This window comes from Lissotriton helveticus, chromosome 3_1, assembly GCF_964261635.1.
Source record: "Lissotriton helveticus chromosome 3_1, aLisHel1.1, whole genome shotgun sequence".
Taxonomy (NCBI): domain Eukaryota; kingdom Metazoa; phylum Chordata; class Amphibia; order Caudata; family Salamandridae; genus Lissotriton; species Lissotriton helveticus.
The window spans coordinates 804,098,993-804,117,905 of NC_136061.1; the positions used below are offsets into that span (position 1 = coordinate 804,098,993).

Sequence of the window (18,913 nt, forward strand, 5' to 3'; positions counted from 1 at the left end):
GTGTGCCCACTGTAAGAGGTTTAAATGTAGACATACATTTGTTGAAGTCACACACGCTTCTTATAAAATCTGACTGGCTCCCAAAAGGATTGGTTTGAACGTTTAGCATCCTCCATATCATCAACAAGTAATTTCGTCATTCTTCTCCCAGATACTTTACTTCTCAGGAAGCAATGCTATGTCATCCATTCCACAGTTCAAATATCCATCTGCTATTAAATATTGAAGGTATAACTAGTGGACCTCATCTGTTAAGTGACCTCATGGTTGGAACCCTCTGTCTATCATATGACAGAAAGGGCACTTAAACCATTAGCAGCATGATGTCAGCCACCCTAGACTTGACTTTAAGAACTCAATCTGACAGCAAGTCAATAGAGTCATCCCGTACAACAATAAAAACAGTGCAATGCATGAAAATGTTAGCAAATATATATATTTTTTTATTTGTGTTTATTAATAACGATTTCGTGTTCTGCATATTATACATAATATGGGTGTAGATGGAGGGTTATGGTTAAAACAACTGTTATTGTTTTCACACATCTAATTGCATTATTCGAAATATTAGAACGCATTAAGTACCTGTATAGCTCCTCGCAAGTTGATTCCAGTCTCAATAGCAGCATAATACGATGCCTGCAGAAACGTTCTTTGCAAAAGAAGCGCAAAAAACAGAAGAACTGCCAACACGTAAGCGTTGGCCAGGAACTCTTGTGAGGATATAAAATACACGCCGAGAAATTTGGCCTGAAAAAGATAACACATCAGAGATAAGAATAATTACGAATGCATCTTCTGATTTTCAAGCAATGCAAATAGGAAGAGCTGACTGATCTGCAAAGGTTTATGCATAATCACTACCATATCTCAACAGCAAAATTGCGATTAATTTCCCTGGCATTATGCTTTCTTTTCATCAGGATTGGAACTTGCCATAAAGCATTAACATTCAGAGTGAAATTAAATGTACCATCGTCCAACAAAACACGAATCTTTCTTGCAAAACAGAACACGATAAATAGCACTTCATCGGGGCATGGCATCATGAACAAGTGCGTAGTCTCCAAATGATATGCAACATCATGGTTCCAGCTGAATATGCTGGCAAGTAGGGATTTCCACGGGGCAACACAGTGCCCCTTTGTTTGTTACCCTTCTGACCGAGACGAGACTGTGAAGTTTGTTGCTTAGCAGGGTAACAAACAGGGGGGCACCGGGCTGCCCCGTGGGAATCCTTACTTGCCAGCGTATTCAGCTGGAACCATGATGTTGCATATAATTTGGGGACTACGCACTTTTACATCATACCAAGCCCTGATGAAGTTCTGATGTTTATGGAACGAAACGCACTGGCTGGTCCATTTATGTAAATCAAGAAAAGATGATGGAAAAATAAAGAATCTGTTAAAAAAACACCTGAATGGACTTCTTTACCTGGTGCACCTCCACATGCTTTGATGATCAAGCATCTGGTTTAAAGTGGCACTGAATAACAGCAGGTGTCAGAGGATTTATTGCATGGGACTTCTGATTTGACGAAAACAAGAGTGAGGTGCAGGCTTGAAAAGTCCGTCATTGGGTTCCATCTTGTATGACACGATAAATAGAATACCAAATTTAAAAAGTCCTTTAATTTGTGGCTTGTTTAGAGTTTATCTTTTTTGAAGAATAAATGGAAATTAAAATATTCAGAATTTAGAACCATATCTTGACGTGTGGTTAGGGTTAGAATATCTAAATATTATGTTGAGTTCCTGCTCATTTTTTATTAGTTTGTTTCAATGTCTTTCTGATTTCCCTCAATGTTACTTTATTTTTTTTAATTTTTATTTATGAAAGAAATGTAATAAATGATATGTTTCATAGTCCCAAGAAACTGTAAGGACTAAGTTTAATTTTGACCATTTTAGGGAAATTACCAAATTTCGAATTCATTTGTGTTTATTAACCCAGTCAATTGAACACTATGGGCCTGATGCACAAAGAGTCTCAGCACTCATGGCAGAGGTCCCGCACTCGTGGCGGAGTCCTCGCGCTCGTGGCAGAGGCCTCGCAGTCATTGCGGGGACCCCGCAGTAGTGGTGGGGGGCCCTCACTTGTAGCGGACCTACGCAATGACAAACTGCAGTTCTGAGGAACCGCCATGAGTGAGGGACCATCGTCATGAGTGTGGGGCCTCTGCCATGGGTACAGAGGCCCTTTATCAATGGGGCCCCATGTTGTGTTTATGTGTCCTCTAATCTGGAATCCAGGAGAGGTGATATTTCTAAATTCCGGAACTTCTGAAATTCAGCTGAGATGAGTGCTTACTGCTAACAAATGCCATCATCTGCTGGTCATGAGTTCAAATCCCAGCAAGGCTGAATTAGTTTTCCATCCTTCTCACGTCGGTAACTGAGTATTATTAAATTGGGTCATAGTACAGTCCTAACTTTATTTCGGTTCAAAGAACCAAGTAAAATTCAAAGTTTCACTTGATTCAGACCTCAACTGAGGTCAACAAATACGAATACATACTATAAAATAGTTGTATTTATACTTTTAGAACTGGTTTACAGCTTATCATAGACATAGTAAATTGAAGTTGGCAAATAAAAATACATGAGTTTATAATTGTTAGGTTTATACACGTTTAAAACAGCTTTATAAAACTTTAAAAACTTACACACATTATAGCAAACAAATTCATTTGGTGGGGACTTACACAGCATAATTAAATCTTGAGTTAAAATAACTTTGTGTCTAGAATGGATAGGTTTTATAAAACATTGCTGAGCCTCTACCAAAGTCGGATTTGGACAAATTAAAAATACGTTGAAAAGATCTTGTACTTCACCGTTACACAAGTTACAAATACCTGAGGGATGTTCAAGGGAGTTCCATCTAGAGGAATACACTTTTAAAGGGAGAATTCCTAGTCGCAGAAGTAGGATACAGCGCCTTACTCTATGTTCTAACTGAAACTGTAACAAGGGCTCTCGAGTTTTATATACTATGTTTTCCGCAAGTTTTTAGAATACTTTAATTGGGTACAGTGCTCCTTATCTGATGCAAAGCTTATTCTCTACGTAATATGTTTTAAAAAGAATTTCAAATGCGCTGGAGACCATGCCAGCAAAAGTATTGTAGTGCATTGTGATGCATCAAGGGCTACTTTAAGGTTCCTATTAAAAGTATGCAGTGCCCATTCTTCTCTAAAAGTCTCTAATTTTAATATATGGTTCCAGAGTAGTGGACTACACGCCAAAAAAAGCTTCAGCACCTCATCAGGGGTAGCAAGCGCTTTATAAATGCAAACCTCTCCCTCTTCTATCCCTGCACTATCCTTCTCAATCCCAATAAACTGACATAACCGCGTCTCTAATTAATTTAATATTTCACTATACTAATTCACCACTAATCCTTTTAGGTTGCAGAGTAGCGTGCTACTCAACGAAAAAGTGCTTCGACACCTCGTAAGTGGTAGTAATAGCTATATAAATGCAATTACAATCTGTAAATGTAAATGTATGTGTCTTGTAAAGCGCACTGCTGCCCTGAGGCGTCGTGGTGCTGTAGACCGCTGGGGAACCCGTCCTGGCTATCCCTGTGAGATGGTCCCTACTGGGTATCTCCAAGGTGAAACCAGGCATCCCCGGCGAATGTGGGGGCGCGTTGTAGAGATGAGGCAAGCTAATGCCCAGAGTTGCCGAGTGTGATTCCTGGTTAGAGTAGGCACCGAGACGAGAATTATCAAGTCTGCTGACCCTGGTCCACGACCCTGCCGTGTTGGGACTTGAACCCTGGTCCCGGGCCGTTCTCTGCTTCCGGGTCTGCCGCCTCTAACCAGTGAGCCACACCACTCCACAATACAATACAATACAATGTCTTAAGAGAGCCAAGAGCTGCATTTAAGAGGTTAAAATCCCACCATATAATATTAGATACGGGTCGAGCATATGTGCCGGTTAAAGAAAGCTCGAGAGCTAAGGCTTGTACGGGGACTGATTGGGTGGGTTTTTGCCTGATACACGGGTCATACTCGCATTACTTTCTACGACCCTGAGACTGCCACACTGACACGGAGTTAAGCCCTACCTTTCCCGGCTGTTGGGCTGTCGTTCTGGTTGCTGCTTTCTGCTCTCCCTCCGCCGCCGCAGGCCATTTCCACACTCCTGCGGCCGCTGTGTGGGGGAGGGCTTTCGCCACCTGGGCCAGCTAGGACTGCAGTGACCAGCTTGCAGTGCGGCCGGAAGCCGCCACCCGCCACCCACTGAAACGCGCCAGGAGGCGCTATAAAATCAGACTCTTCCCCGGTGGAGCGGTGGGTTTTTGCCTGATACACGGGTCGTACTCGCATTACTTTCTTCGACCCTGAGACTGCCACACTGACACGGAGTTAAACCCTACCTTTCCCGGCTGTTGGGCTGTGGTTCTGGTTGCTGCTCTTCTGCTCTCCCTCCGTCGCCGCAGGCCATTTCCACACTCCTGCGGCCGCTGTGTGGGGATGGGCTTTCGTCACCTTTGCCAGCTAGGACTGCAGTGACCAGCTTGCAGTGCGGCCGGAAGCCGCCACCCGCCACCCGCTGAAACGCGCCAGGAGGTGCTATAAAATCGGACTCTTCCCCCGCGTCGCGGGAGCGCGCAGGAGTGCGCCGGGCTAAGCCCGGGCAAAGGGCGGGCCGTCTGTGGCCGTCCGGGGCCAGAGGAGGCCGGGCTGGGCCACCCCCTTTGACTCTCATTATAAGGTACTTTAAACTTAGTATTTCCTTTCGGGATGACACCATGACGCCCACATATTGCTGAATTACCTGACCAAGACGATACAAACATTAGATCACAGACTATTGGGTACTGGTGGGAAGGGAAGTAACCAATTTCATTTTATACTGTGACCCATAATAGGGAGAACGTATGTATTTGTTTCTCAGAGGAAGGACAGTGCCAGAAGATAGTGTAAGCTCTAGCTCTCTCCTTCGAGTCTCACTATGTCTAAACCACTGAAAACACGCTCGGCTACGAGTAAAGCACACTTATCCTGTACACCAAACCCTTTAAGCTCAGAGCCAAATGTAATTCTGTCTCATAAAGCAAAACCTACTGCGATTGACCTGATGCTGAGGAAAGTCACAGGGGAGATTGAGCGCATGGAGAGGAGCTTGTCCACTTCTCCAATACCCATCCTAGTCACACCCACACAACCTAGGGACGTAAATACATCACTAATTTCTCATACGGAGATACTGGGTAACTCAATTGAGGGCATCCCCTGCGCACAACTGGTAGTAGAGACAGGGACAGACACCACTAGGGACAGCAATATAATTACACGTAAAAGACCTAAACAACGGGGATGCAGGAAGGGCCAACCTAGAAAAAATAAACCAAGCACAATGGTACAGCGACCAAAAGACACTGACGAGGTAATTACAGTAGAAGTAGCGCCACACCATCCAGGACCCCCAGGATGGATGGATGAGGTAATTGGAGACCTACAAAAACACCTGGAAGTCTTTATCACAAGCCAGCTAAAACCGATTATCAGCAGGTTAGATAAAATAGTAAATGAACTGACTAAACAGGGAAAGTCCAAGGGCCCCACAAGTAGTAACTTTACCCCAGACCCTAACCAAATAACCATTATGCCAATTGGTCAAATGGCGGGTAAAAATAACTGCGTTAGTAATATGCAATGTACCATCGCACAGGTACATGATTCACCCAAACCTTCAGTACAGCCAGAGAGGGGAAACAAGCAGAAGGAGGGAAATAAGAACATAGATAAGGTTCAACAGTGAATATGTACGGAAGTGGGGCAAATAGGGAATCCCACAACTCAAGGACTAACTCATTTAAACCAAATAGGCCACCCGCTGAATGACAGACTAGAAAACTCTCCACCACACATAAACCTGCCTCCTGAAGCATGCCCTTACGTCATTGTCTTTGCTGGGGTACCCGAACTCAGGGCTGCAGAGAAAGAATCACACTTAGAACAAGTTAACTAAATGGCTGAATATACATAGGCCCTTGAAAGGTGGGGAATGTGGTGAGATCCTCCACGTAAGACTAGTAAATTGGCTAGGTGGTAGAAGGAAAGACATCACAGGGGACTGTATTGTGGCGAATTTTAGGGACACCAATCTAGTGGAATATATACTAGGTAACCCAAACAGAAACCTGACCAGTACCATACGCACCTTACCATTGGGATATTTTTACCAGAGGAGACGGATTACTTATACTCCAACCTATTACAACTGGAGTACAGGAAGGGCACTACCTAGACAATGGGACAGAATGCGCAATCAAACAGGCCAGTTTATACCAACTCGAGATTACCCCCAGTGGGCAAATAGATTCAGCCCGCTACAGTCCCTTGATGAAAACGACTGACTACCCCCAGGAGGGAATTGGCCTGAAAAGGCAACTATAAGGGTGGGAACTGAACTCATTGAAAAGGGGGCTAGGGATAGTCAAGAAGTAAAGAGGACAGAAGAACCCCTAACATTGAGAGGAGAGGGCGACTACGGGGTTAAGTTGCCTAAGAAGGTTGAGCCCAGCCCAAATGACCAGGATCCAAAGGGAGAAAAAGCAACTAGGGCAGGGCTTGCTCTACTGTCTTGGAATATAGCGGGCCTGGGGGGGAAATTTGAAAACGAGGACTGGAGGCAGTATATCTGTGGCTCCCACATAATAGCACTTCAGGAGACGTGGGCGGTTGGCTCATCTCCCTACCAGTTAGATGGTAACAAATGTTTCTTTGTGCCAGCACAAGAAGGCAGATCGGGCAGGGCAAAGGGAGGGCTAGCCTTGTACGTTGATCTTGATATAAATGGCACATGGACACAACCTCCCTGGACATCACATACTCTCCAGGCAGTAGTATTCCAAGGGCAAGGGCTGAGGATGCTGATATTAAATTTCTACAACTCAGGGCATGTAGATGGGAATAACGCAGCCATCCAGGAACTAGAGAGTAGATTAAATCAAGAAATCGAGCAAAGGAAAGGGGGTGTGGAACCAATCGTCCTGGTTATGGGTGATTTCAATTGCCATCTTGGCCCAAAACTTCTCCCTGTAAGCCCCGATTGGTCATCTTGCCCAATAGAAAGCGGACCACATTTTGAGCATAACACAGAGGGAAAATTACTAATGAAGTTGTTAGACAATTATGCTCTCCAACATACAACAGATTTGGTGGTCCCGGGAAAAGATGGTACTCTTACACCAACATTCAAAGGCAGAGGTTGTTCATCCATTATAGATTTCATGATAATATCCACTTTTGCTAAAGATCAGGTTAAAGAGGTGAGAACGAACTGGAGTCCTTTTAGTGACCACAATCCCCTAATTCTTGAAATTTTATATAATGGTCTCTCAATAAGGAGTGATCTGGCAGACATTGAGGTGCGGCCAACGGACCAGGGGAGACGATTAAGGTGGTAAAAAATCAATGCCCAGGAATTCTATAGAACCCTAATAGAAAGAGGCAAAACACAAATACATGTCTGTTTAGAACCCACAGTAGAGGGTAGTGAGGTGGTCTCAGCGTTTGAGTCCCTAACCAATGTGGTTAATGGACTACTGAAAACTAAAGGTCCCACAAAGAATATAACACATCCACGATGGTTTGACACTAATTGTTCTCGGGCACTGAGAGATCTAAAACTCTGTCTCAAGACTCTCCCGAGGGACAAGCAGAAAGTTGCCCTATGTAGACACGTTTACAAAACCAAGATCAAACAGAGGAAAATCACACTGCAAATGGAAGTCTGGGCCGACCTGAGGGAAGCAGGTGAAAACAGGGACTATACTGAATTTTGGAAAATCATCAATAGGCCCTGTTTTCAAGACAGTAGTGCCCCGGTGATTAGTACTAATATACTCCTCGAGCAGTGGGTGACCAACTTTAAGGGCCTTTACAATCACCCCTGCAATACAGTTTTGGGAGATGGTTGGGACGGGGCGCGGCCTACGGAACTAGAACTTTCATTACAAGAAATCACCGTGGCCATTCAAGGTCTGACTCGAAATAAGGCACCAGGGCCCGACGGCACGCCACCAGACCTTTACCTAAGTAACATTGAGCTCTGGGCTCCCATTATGACTAGGGTGTTAAATGCAGCTATAAAATCAGGGCTCCCGGGATCTTGGTCTACAGCATTAATTGTCCCTATCTTCAAAAAGGGGAGTAGGGACAATCCTCAAAGCTATAGACCAATATCGCTGATAGGCGTGTCATCCAAACTACTGGGTAGGGCGGTTTTAAACCGCCTCACAGCATTGACAGAAGAGCACCACACCTTAGCAGATACCCAATTGGATTTAGATCGGGTAAATCAACCAGCGATCATTGTCTCAAACTCTATCTATTAGTTGCTAAATACACAAAAGCTAGCAACGGAACAGTTTACATGGGATTTATGGACTTGGCTGCGGCCTTTGATAACGTAAACAGGAACAAACTCTGGACCCTGATGAGTAACCTGGGAATTGATCCTGGACTTATAAACATTCTAAAAGAATTACATTGGAACACCACTGCTAAGGTCCGCTATAGCGCGCGGGGGGGTACCGATCCCTTCCCGTGCACTAGCGGAGTGAGGCAGGGGTGTATCCTTGCTCCCTTTTTAGTCTCACTGTACATAAATAACCTAGAAAGAACACTGGTTGCCCTGAAAACTGACTGCCCCAAAGCAGGATCGCGTCATATACCGGTACTGTTGTACGCAGATGACGCGGTCCTGCTTGCAGGAACAGCATTGAGTTTGCAACATCTTGTTGATGGATTCGTGAAGTTCATGGACAATTTAGATCTGTCCGTGAACTTCAGCAAATCCTTTGTGATGGTGGCGGGCAAAAAAACCCCTAAGAAAAATGTATTTAAAATAGGGGCCTACACTCTAGAAACCATAACCACCTTTTCCTATCTGGGTCTTCTATTCGATGGGGAGATCAAGTTTGATTTCTTAATTGAGGAAAGGTGTAGAAAACTGGTTTCTGCAAACGGTGCGATATTAAACTTCGCCCGCAGGCTGGGTCGCTGGTCACCAGAACAAGTAATGAATTTATACTAAGTATGGTCAAAATTTGCGAATTCGCGTTCCGCGAATTCGCGCGAAATCGAATTCACAATCCGCAAAATCCGCGAATTCGTGCGAATTTGTGGATTTTGGGGTTTTTGCGTGTTCGCGGAGTTTTTTGCGTGTTCGCGGGGGTTTTTGGTGTTCGCGGGGCTTTTTGCGTGTTCGCGGGCCTCATGCATGGTGAAGTTACCCATGCGGTCGTGTATAGGCACAGCACCCTCTGGTTCACCACTGCCACCCTCTGGTTCATCACTGCCACCCTCTGGTTCACCACTGCCACCCTCTGGTTCACCCCTGCCACCCTCTGGTTCACCCCTGCCACCCTCTGGTTCACCACTGCCACCCTCTGGTTCAGCACTGCCACTCTCTGGTTCACCCCTGCCACCCTCTGGTTCAGCACTGTCACCCTCTGGTTCACCACTGCCACCCTCTGGTTCACGATTGCCACCCTCTGGTTCATCACAGCACCTCTGGTTCACCACTGCCACCCTCTGGTTAACCACTGTCACCCTCTGGTTCAGCACTGCCACCCTCTGGTTCACCACTGCCACCCTCTGGTTCACCCCTGCCACCCTTTGGTTCACCACTGCCACCCTCTGGTTCATCACAGCACCCTCTGGTTCACCCCTGCCACCCTCTGGTACAGCACTGTCACCCTCTGGTTCACCACTGCCACCCTCTGGTTCACCACTGCCACCCTCTGGTTCATCACAGCACCTCTGGTTCACCCCTGCCACCCTCTGGTACAGCACTGTCACCCTTTGGTTCATGACTGCCACCCTCTGGTTCATCACAGCACCTCTGGTTCACCACTGCCATCCTCTGGTTCCCCCCTGCCACCCTCTGGTTCACCACTGCCACCCTCTGGTTCATCACAGCACCCTCTGGTTCACCCCTGCCACCCTCTGGTACAGCACTGTCACCCTCTGGTTCACCACTGCCACCCTCTGGTTCACGACTGCCACCCTCTGGTTCATCACAGCACCTCTGGTTCACCACTGCCACCCTCTGGTTAACCACTGTCACCCTCTGGTTCAGCACTGCCACCCTCTGGTTCACCACTGCCACTCTCTGGTTCACCACTGCCACCCTCTGGTTCACCCATGCCACCCTCTGGTTCACCACTGCCACCCTCTGGTTCACCCCTGCCACCATCTGGATCATCACTGCCACCCTCTGGTTCACCCCTGCCACCCTCTGGTTCACCACTGCCACCCTCTGGTTCACAACTGCCACCCTCTGGTTCATCACAGCACCTCTGGTTCACCACTGCCACCCTCTGGTTAACCACTGTCACCCTCTGGTTCAGCACTGCCACCCTCTGGTTCACCACTGCCACTCTCTGGTTCACCACTGCCACCCTTTGGTTCACCCATGCCACCCTCTGGTTCACCCCTGCCACCATCTGGTTCATCACTGCCACCCTCTGGTTCACCCCTGCCACCCTCTGGTTCAGCACTGCCACCCTCTGGTTCAGCACTGTCACCCTCTGGTTCACCCCTGCCACCCTCTGGTTCATCACTGTCACCCTCTGGTTCATCACTGCCACCCTCTGGTTCACCACTGCCACCCTCTACCAAGACCTTTGGTGACGCAGCGGCAGCACAAAAGATGCACCATGGTGCTGGGTATTAACAACGTGACGCATCTGAGAGATGCGTCACGTTGTAAAGCCCTGCACCATCAGGAGGCGTTCCGGCGCAGGGGAGGGCGTTCCTGAGCAGGAACGCCTCCTAAAAGTGGCTGAGTGAAATCTACAAGAATTCACTCAGTCACTTTTAGGCCAATGCTGCGTCAAAACCCTGCGCCTGCTTGAAGCAGGCGCAAGGCTTGATGCAGCATTGGGGAGATAGGGCCCCCCAGAGCCCGGGGAATGCTCCAGTTATTGCGCAACTCCTTTGAAAATAAATGTCCATGCGTTTTTCATGTTTGTGTATTTCGTTCTATCATGAATTGTTCTTGCTGGTTCTGTGTGTCCGAAAGTTGTATTTGACAGCAGATACCCACTATTGGTGATCTACTGTCAAAAAGGAGGGTATCCTTACACGGTATTATGCGTCACCGCTCATTTATATATGCTATCGTTTTACAGCGAGTCTATCTGATGGCTTGACGTCCGTTTTGTGCGTTTTTGCATGTTTTATGTTGTATGTTGCTGCTTAAGAAATTACTACAAATTCACCCATGTTGTTGTGACATGTATGACGATACGTGTCGCTGTCAACAGTTGGGTAAAATTTTCGCTGATACTAAAATTCACAGATATGATTTTTTTACATACATATTGTGAACCAGACAGACAACACTTCACCAGTGTATGTCAAATTTGGCTATAAGTATTGAAGAAAAATAAACAGCAAATTGTGTCATTTGTAGTCACGATACTGCCCTTTCCTGTAAGGAACAGGCAGCCCTAAAATTATATATCCTGATTGGACGTAAGGATAAATTATAGATTTGTGACTCTTGTACATGGTGACCTAATTTCTATATCACATTAGTCAGTTTTATTCTACTCCCTAAGTGGCCTTCCTATGGCTCTAAACCGTAAAAGAAACCACGTTTCATTTTTTCTACTCCCATTCCTCTTTTCCGTATTCCTTTCACCAGTCAGCTTTTTTATTAGCGTATTGTTCAGGTTCACACTTTCAGATTGCAGTAATGTACCATGGACCCCCTTCTTATGTATAATTCCCTTTTGCATAACTAGACTGGTTTCTAAGAATTTTCTTTAGGCCTATTCTGATGTTTTTCCAGTCTGACTGTTAGGACTGTTAGGACTGATTAACTGACTCAATACTATAGCAAGATAAGCTTTCCACCTCAATAGGAGACACATTACGTTTTTTTTTAATATAACAAATTCAATGCCTATTCTAAATTGGTTTTTAGTTCCTTTTTACTGCTTTGATTTTTGATGGACCAGATGTATTATAAAATAATGGAAATACCAGGACTCTCTAGTTCTTGTCTTTTGTTTCCACATCTTGATAATTAGCTTTTGTATTGCATAGTCCCACCTGATGCACAATTATTATGTGTGTGATCCCGCTTTTGAGATGTTCTAGATGAGGATTTTAGGAACACTTATATGTAATAATTGAGATAAAATGTGTTTACCCAATTAGACGATGCCACTATGTGTGAGGACATCCATTCAGATAGAATTCCCATGTCGCTATGATGATGAAAGATATGCTCTCACACGGAAACCCAATTGAAGAGCCTAGAGGCACTGTTTTGCCTATTGCCTTTGTTTTTGTATTGCCTTTGAGAATGACAGTGTATTTCAACGCAGAATTGTCCCATGGCGTGTGGCCACTACTTTGAAGATCGCAGGCCACCTGTTTGCAGTCCCCTTGTTGTACAATGAACTGTTAAAGCATCGCACTTGCTTCATCAGAAGGCGCACAACATCAAAAGAGGAGCTGGTTTTGCTGCAAAAGAGCGCCTGTTATGTGCTGGTTAACCTCTGACAGTGTGCAGTCCCCTGAGCAGTGCAAAAGAGCGCCTGTTATGTGCTGGTTAACCTCTGACAGTGTGCAGTCCCTTGAGCCCCTTGGCCTGAGTTTTGGCCACACACACACCCCTTTTTCCTTTGCTTCAACGGAAGTGCAGTGCACCGGAGGATCCAAAAGTGGCAAAAGGCACTCCATTCTGGTGCCCATGAAAGAGCGGCCTGAGCGTCCTCTGACACTGAATGATGAGTGTTTAAGTCTGAGAATGGTCCCGGGTCTGCACGAGATGATCTGTGCCCATTGACCAATGAAGCGCACAATATCTGTAGTGTCTGCCGCAGAGGAGAGATACGGTGCACTGCCTTGAGACATTGAGACTTTGTGAATGAGCTATGAGTGTTTGCCAGGAGGGCACTCCAACAGATACTGAACATCAAGAGCATGGGAGGCCTGAATCCAAAGGCCCATGCAACAACGGGAGCAGACTTGATTGGACAATAGAAGTCTGCCAGAGAGGCTTTTTGAACAGACTCTGGGCATAGTTGGTTTCACAAGAGGTTTCCGTGTGATTGTATAGACTACGTGTTAGGAGAATGATTTTATTGTTCTGCTGGCATTATTTTAAAGTAGTATTCTGTTTAGTAAAAGCAGAATAAAGTCCATTTTCTGTGAACGAGTATCCCCTTTTCACCTCAGAGCATTAATGAGGGTCACCACTGTTTCACCTGAACATATAATGAATTACAGAAATGCATAGGAAGACCTAAAATGTTACTAGATAATTTTAGGATTTACTTTTTGCTTAGGGTTGTGGAAAATTATGATTCATTTGTAATAGCGGTCACTACTTTGTCTATATGTTCTTAATGATGTGTTTTCTAGTGTTTTTTTAAACATGGCATTGTCTTTTATGGGTGGGATTGTTTTTTGCTGCCCAATTCACATCTGTACCCACCTCCCAACCTATGTCTCTTCCTACTTCTACTTCTTTGCATTCTTTCCAGATTTTACCTGAACATGGACTAGTTAGAAGGTCAGAGTTTACTGATAATTCCTTTTGTATAGTTTCTGCATCGACACCAGTTAGCAGTGAACATCACTAATTGTTGGGTGTGTGGTCTTATACCACATACTACAGATAGAGACATTCCCTATTTGGTCCTGCCATATATGGCGTTTGTGCTACTGTGTGTGTAAGGAGACCTGTCCCGGGAGAGTAGCTAAGTAATAGGATTATGCTTCAGCAACATCTTGATGATTTGATAAATATAGACCTGGACTCAGAATAGCGTGAGTATAGGTTATTGCCTATGCAAGGGCAAAAGGAGCATCTGTGGTACTGAAAATTTTGGACCTGTGTCATAAACATCGTCGTATCATGACGATTTTGATATCAGCAGACCGAGAATGGCTAGTACACTATGCACAAGCATTTTCGTCATATTCAAATGACAGAATCACCCTGAAATCAGAGTTTTCGTCCTGAACCCTCAGGATCCATTTTGTGAACGGCAGCCATTTTGTGGATTGCCCTTACAGTAGGCCCTCACTGTGGCAGAACAAGTATTTAAGGACATAACCTTAGCATGGGTTTGGGCTGACTCCTGCATGACCTGGCGAAAGCTGACTCCCTTGCCCGAGGCTGACCTCGTTGAGCCAGTTCCTTGTTAGGCAGCTGGTCAGATAGAGATCAAAGAGCAGGACATTGCAATGTTTATTGTACACGCACACACCCCTTTATCTTGCTCCTATCTGTTTCTGTTCCTTCTTTATGGTCTATTTATGATGTGGGCTGCGGGCCTTTTCATTGTGGGTCTTGTCCAGCTTGTCTAAAGAAGAATGTTTATTATGGGTTTGTTTGATGATTAATTTTGGGCTGGACAAACTGAAAAGTGGGTTTGTCATCATACAGTGCTTTGTGTGCACGTCCTGGGAGTGACCAACAATAATGTACTTCAAAGAGAAAATGTGTGCCTAGGGCATAATAAATGGTATAAAAGGTCTGTGCTGAGACCATTCAGCAGACTGCCTCATTCAATTGCTAAGGCAGTTGGGTGACGTAGCCTCACTTATTTAAAGTTTAATAAAGATGTCTTTTCATATTTTCAGCTTCTGTGCCAAGTTCTTGTTATATTACAAAGTATTCCCTGAGAGGTGGAATTACCAAGTTCTTCAGAGCACTTACTGATTAGACAGTAGAAAATACTCCAGTTGAGTAGAGGTATTGCACAAAAGGTTGGCATCTTCGTGGACAAACACGCAGGGCGGGATTCATTCTGCTTCCTGTTAGACTCGTTTTTTGTGCGCTTCTGCCCTCTGTTAGACTCGTTTTTCCCTTGTGTTTCTGCCCTTCTGCCCTCTGTTAGACTCGTTTATCCCTTGTTTTTCTGCCCTTCTGCCCCCGTTAGACTCGTTTTTTGTGCCCTTCTGCCCTCTGTTAGACTCATTTTTCTTTTGTTTTTCAGACCCTTCTGCCTTCTGTTAGACTCGTTTTTTGTGCCCTTCTGCCCTCTGTTATTCCCCTGTTTTTGTGCCCTTCTGCCCTCTGTTAGACTCGTTTTTTTGTGCCCTTCTGCCCTCTGTTAGACTCGTTTTTGTGCCTTTCGGCCCCGTTAGACTCGTTTTTTGTGCCCTTCTGCCCTGTTAGACTCGTTTTTCCCTTGTTTTTCTGCCCTTCTGTCCTCTGTTAGACTGTTTTTTTGTCCCCTTCTGCCCTCTGTTAGACTCGTTTTTCCCTTGTTTTTCTGCCCTTCTGCCCTTTGTTAGACTGCTTTTTGTGCCTTTCTGCCCTCTGCATCACCACATCATCACTCAGCGCTACCCCAGCATCACTCAGCACCACCACATTATCACTCAGCACCACCACATTATCACTCAGCACCACCACAGCACCACTCAGTGCTACCACAGCATCACTCAGCACCACCACAGTATCAATCAGCGCCACCACATTATCACTCAGCACCACCACAGCACAACTCAGCACCACCACAGCATCACTCAGCACCACCACAGCATCACTCAGCACCACCACAGCATCACTCAGCACCACCACAGCACCAATCAGCACCACCACAGAACCACTCAGCGCCACCACAGAATCACTCAGCGCCACCACAGCATCACTCAGCACCACCACATTATCACTCAGCACCACCACAGCACCACTCAGCACCACCACAGCACCACTCAGCGCCACCCCAGAATCAATCTGCGCAACCATTCAACAACAACTGGTTCAAATATGTTCTCTCAATGTTTCAAACTTTATTACAAATGTCACAAAAAGATGTTAATATTTCACTTCTGTTCTTGGATTTTCGTCACAATAAAATACACTGAACATAATCTTCACAAAAGTTATTTACAAAAGTTTAAGCTATCGCCATTATAAATTAAAATCACTTTTATTTAAGTATTCATTATTTTAAAAAATTAAAAGCCATTGTAATTTGTAATATCAATACAGCTAAGTCACGTAAATACAAAACATGTTGCATTACAAATGCTATAGGTGTCACATTTGCGAAAGTTATAACTATTGGCATTGTAAATGACAAAGCTATTAATTTAGCTATTTTCAAAACCAACACATAAATAAAAAAAATTGTCATTTACAAGACCAATAGCTCAAACTTTCCTAATGCGAGACCTATTGCATTGCAAATGCTTGTTTTTATATCTGTCAGTGCTTCCTGTTGAGGTTTAATTTTCGTGACAGGCGCCTCATTGTCTACATTGCCTATTCTCTGACCCTGCTTCAAGGGTCAGAGCAGGGTCAGAGAATAGTTGCAAGTAGTCAACGAGGCGCCAGGAAGCACTTACAGGCTTACAGCAGCAGGTGCCCAAGTTGAAGTTAATTTCTTTGTAACCCTTTTGTAAAAGGTTACAAAAAATTAGCTTCAACTTTTGCATGGTTAAATTATGTCAAGGATACACTAGGGAGCATAGATCACCAGATACTTTTCAGGGACCCAACCTCGACTGCCACCTTTTGTAAACATCGGATCAAAAAATTATTAGTAGAAAAATATGAACGGGGCAGATCAAATTCTGACTTACTAAAAAGATCAGTAGTGGCACATCGCTTAGTAAGTAATGGGGAGGGTATGGAACCCTATTTATTTCTGATGTACAATCAGAAAGATAGATTTTTAATGTGCCGTTTTAGGCTCAATTTGTTACCTAATATTTTAACTTATCCGTCTGGTTTTACTTTAACAATTGAGCAGAAGGGTGCCTGCGGCTGCGACAATAGGTCTCCGCAGGACACCCTTCATTTTGTACTTTTATGTTCCTTTTATCGAATCCCTCGTCGTAGATTTCTTGTAGACATTTTAAAAGAGCTAAAATTCCGTCATGCCAAAACTGCATTACTTTTTCTGCAAAGAGCAAATGACATGCGCACCCTATGCTCTATTATGAGTTTTTTTAAAGTTGCAGTAAAATTAAGAAATACGAGAGGCTGAGCTATGATGTACATAATATCACACATTTTAATTGTATAAACTTTGTTTTTAATGTTTCACGGTTCAGAAATGTAATTGATGATTTTTGTATAATGAATTTTTATGAATTTTTATGATGGTTTTTAATCATCGAAATACAGATTTACTGAACTGAACTGAACTGATTGGGTGACTTTTAGCAGTTTCCCTAGGATAATTCCTTTTTTCACGCACTGACTAGGCTCGCCTAAAAAGTGAAAGCATAGCTAGCAACATCCTTCTGGACTGCACATAACACTAGGAGCTGAAGGCTGAATTGCTTGTCCTCCTTTATAAAATATCCTTCGGACGCCACATAATACTAGGCAGTCGTGAGGCCGTTTGGCCTCTGTATGTGCACATAGCCTAAAGAATTAATTCCATCTTGAGAGCGAAAGAAGAGCTAACAAGAACCGCCTTTTGTTTGCGGGCTCCCTCAGCCTCAGTGAAAACAATGCTACCCAAGTGAGGGTGCGCAGACATTATTGGCTGAGTGAAAATCAGATCTGAAGAAGCGTGGCTCGCAGCTTGCATTTTTTAACCAAATGTTATTAGTGTCAAGTTTCAAATTTCTCCGGTGGGAAATCTAGCAGCAAGCACCAGTAATTCCTGAAATAAAAAGGCTCTGGTGAATTCCATGAAGGGGTAATTCATATCAGGGGTATTCATTTTATGTCCAACCCATCTGCGGGCAACAGCAGATTGCTCAAGAAATACAGCCTTCCCTCTTTATTTCATATGAAAACGTACGGATCCCTACTGTGGACCATTAATGTTAATTCCAACCACTCGTCAGTGAAAATGTTAACACGTGTGTATGTGGGTCACACCCCCAGCCTATGGACAAAGTAAAAGACATTACTGCAGAGATTTAAAGTAGGTTTACATTACTTCCAAATGACACAAGGCTTCTGTTATCGCAACCGTGGGAGCAGTTTACAGCAGTTCATTGGCACATCTATAACGGGGTCAAAGTCAAAGTGTTTAGTATATACTTTTTGTTTTTTGAGACATTTGTTTATAGCAACAAAAAAAAACAATTAAACAAAATTAAAAACTGCAATTAAATGTTTCGGAACGCATCTGCAGCCGAATGTAGAGGTCCTCTTGGTACCGAAAACCTTAAAATAATGCTAAATGTTTTCCCATCACATTACGCTTCATTTTTTCAGTCCCTGTAGGTTAAGGGGGTGTGTTCAGACGTTGATAGCTACGCACTGAACGATGCAGCAATTTAGGCTACGCCTGAACGATGATGCTACTCCATCTAACTAATCCGTTCCTGGTCCCCGAGGGCTGATTTTCAAGGAATACGAGGCCGGAAAAGAGATTAGGCTGTAAAAGGATGGCCACGACTTCAGTTGTATTCCCAGAGGTCTAGAAATGGCAGCACGAGCCTTCCCTTCATTGCGGTCTCTTTTTGTACCCACCAGAAGGGCCCGTTGTTTAGAAAGGGAGATGGTGTGAGTTCTACTCCCAGATCCAAACAGCTGAACAGGGGAGGGGTACTCTGGGAGTGAATGTTCCCATTCCTGCAAATTTGGTGCGAATTAGCATTTTTTCCATTCTATTTCATTGTGGATATGTTTGCAGTGGGTTCAAAGCCCTGAGCCTGATAGCAGCAGACAGCAAGCAGATGAGGGGTACACGGCTGTTTACAATGGGGGATTCTCCACGCCCTGGGAGGCTACTGGCATACTGCCATCAGATAGGGGGTTGCTATGGAAACCATCCAGGCATCTAAGGTACGCGTTTTATCAAAGATCCGAAGTACATAATGTTGAGTAATCGTTGCAAAAACTAAAATGTAGTCTTAATTAATATTCAGTGTCAGTCTTCTGATGACCCTGCCAAATAGGCATTTACGAAACAGAATCAGGATTTACACTGCTGTTGT

General features: G+C 44.5%; 1 protein-coding gene across 3 annotated transcripts in view; it reads right to left on the reverse strand.

Moving 5' to 3' along the window:
- Positions 1–18,913, reverse strand: part of ABCC8 (ATP binding cassette subfamily C member 8) — a 1,340,683-nt gene that overhangs the window by 947,632 nt on the left and 374,138 nt on the right. For all 3 annotated transcript variants that reach the window (XM_078681060.1, XM_078681061.1, XM_078681059.1), the window contains one exon: positions 586–750. In XM_078681060.1, coding sequence (XP_078537186.1) covers positions 586–750 — 165 coding nt within the window. The remainder of the gene's footprint in view (positions 1–585; positions 751–18,913) is intronic.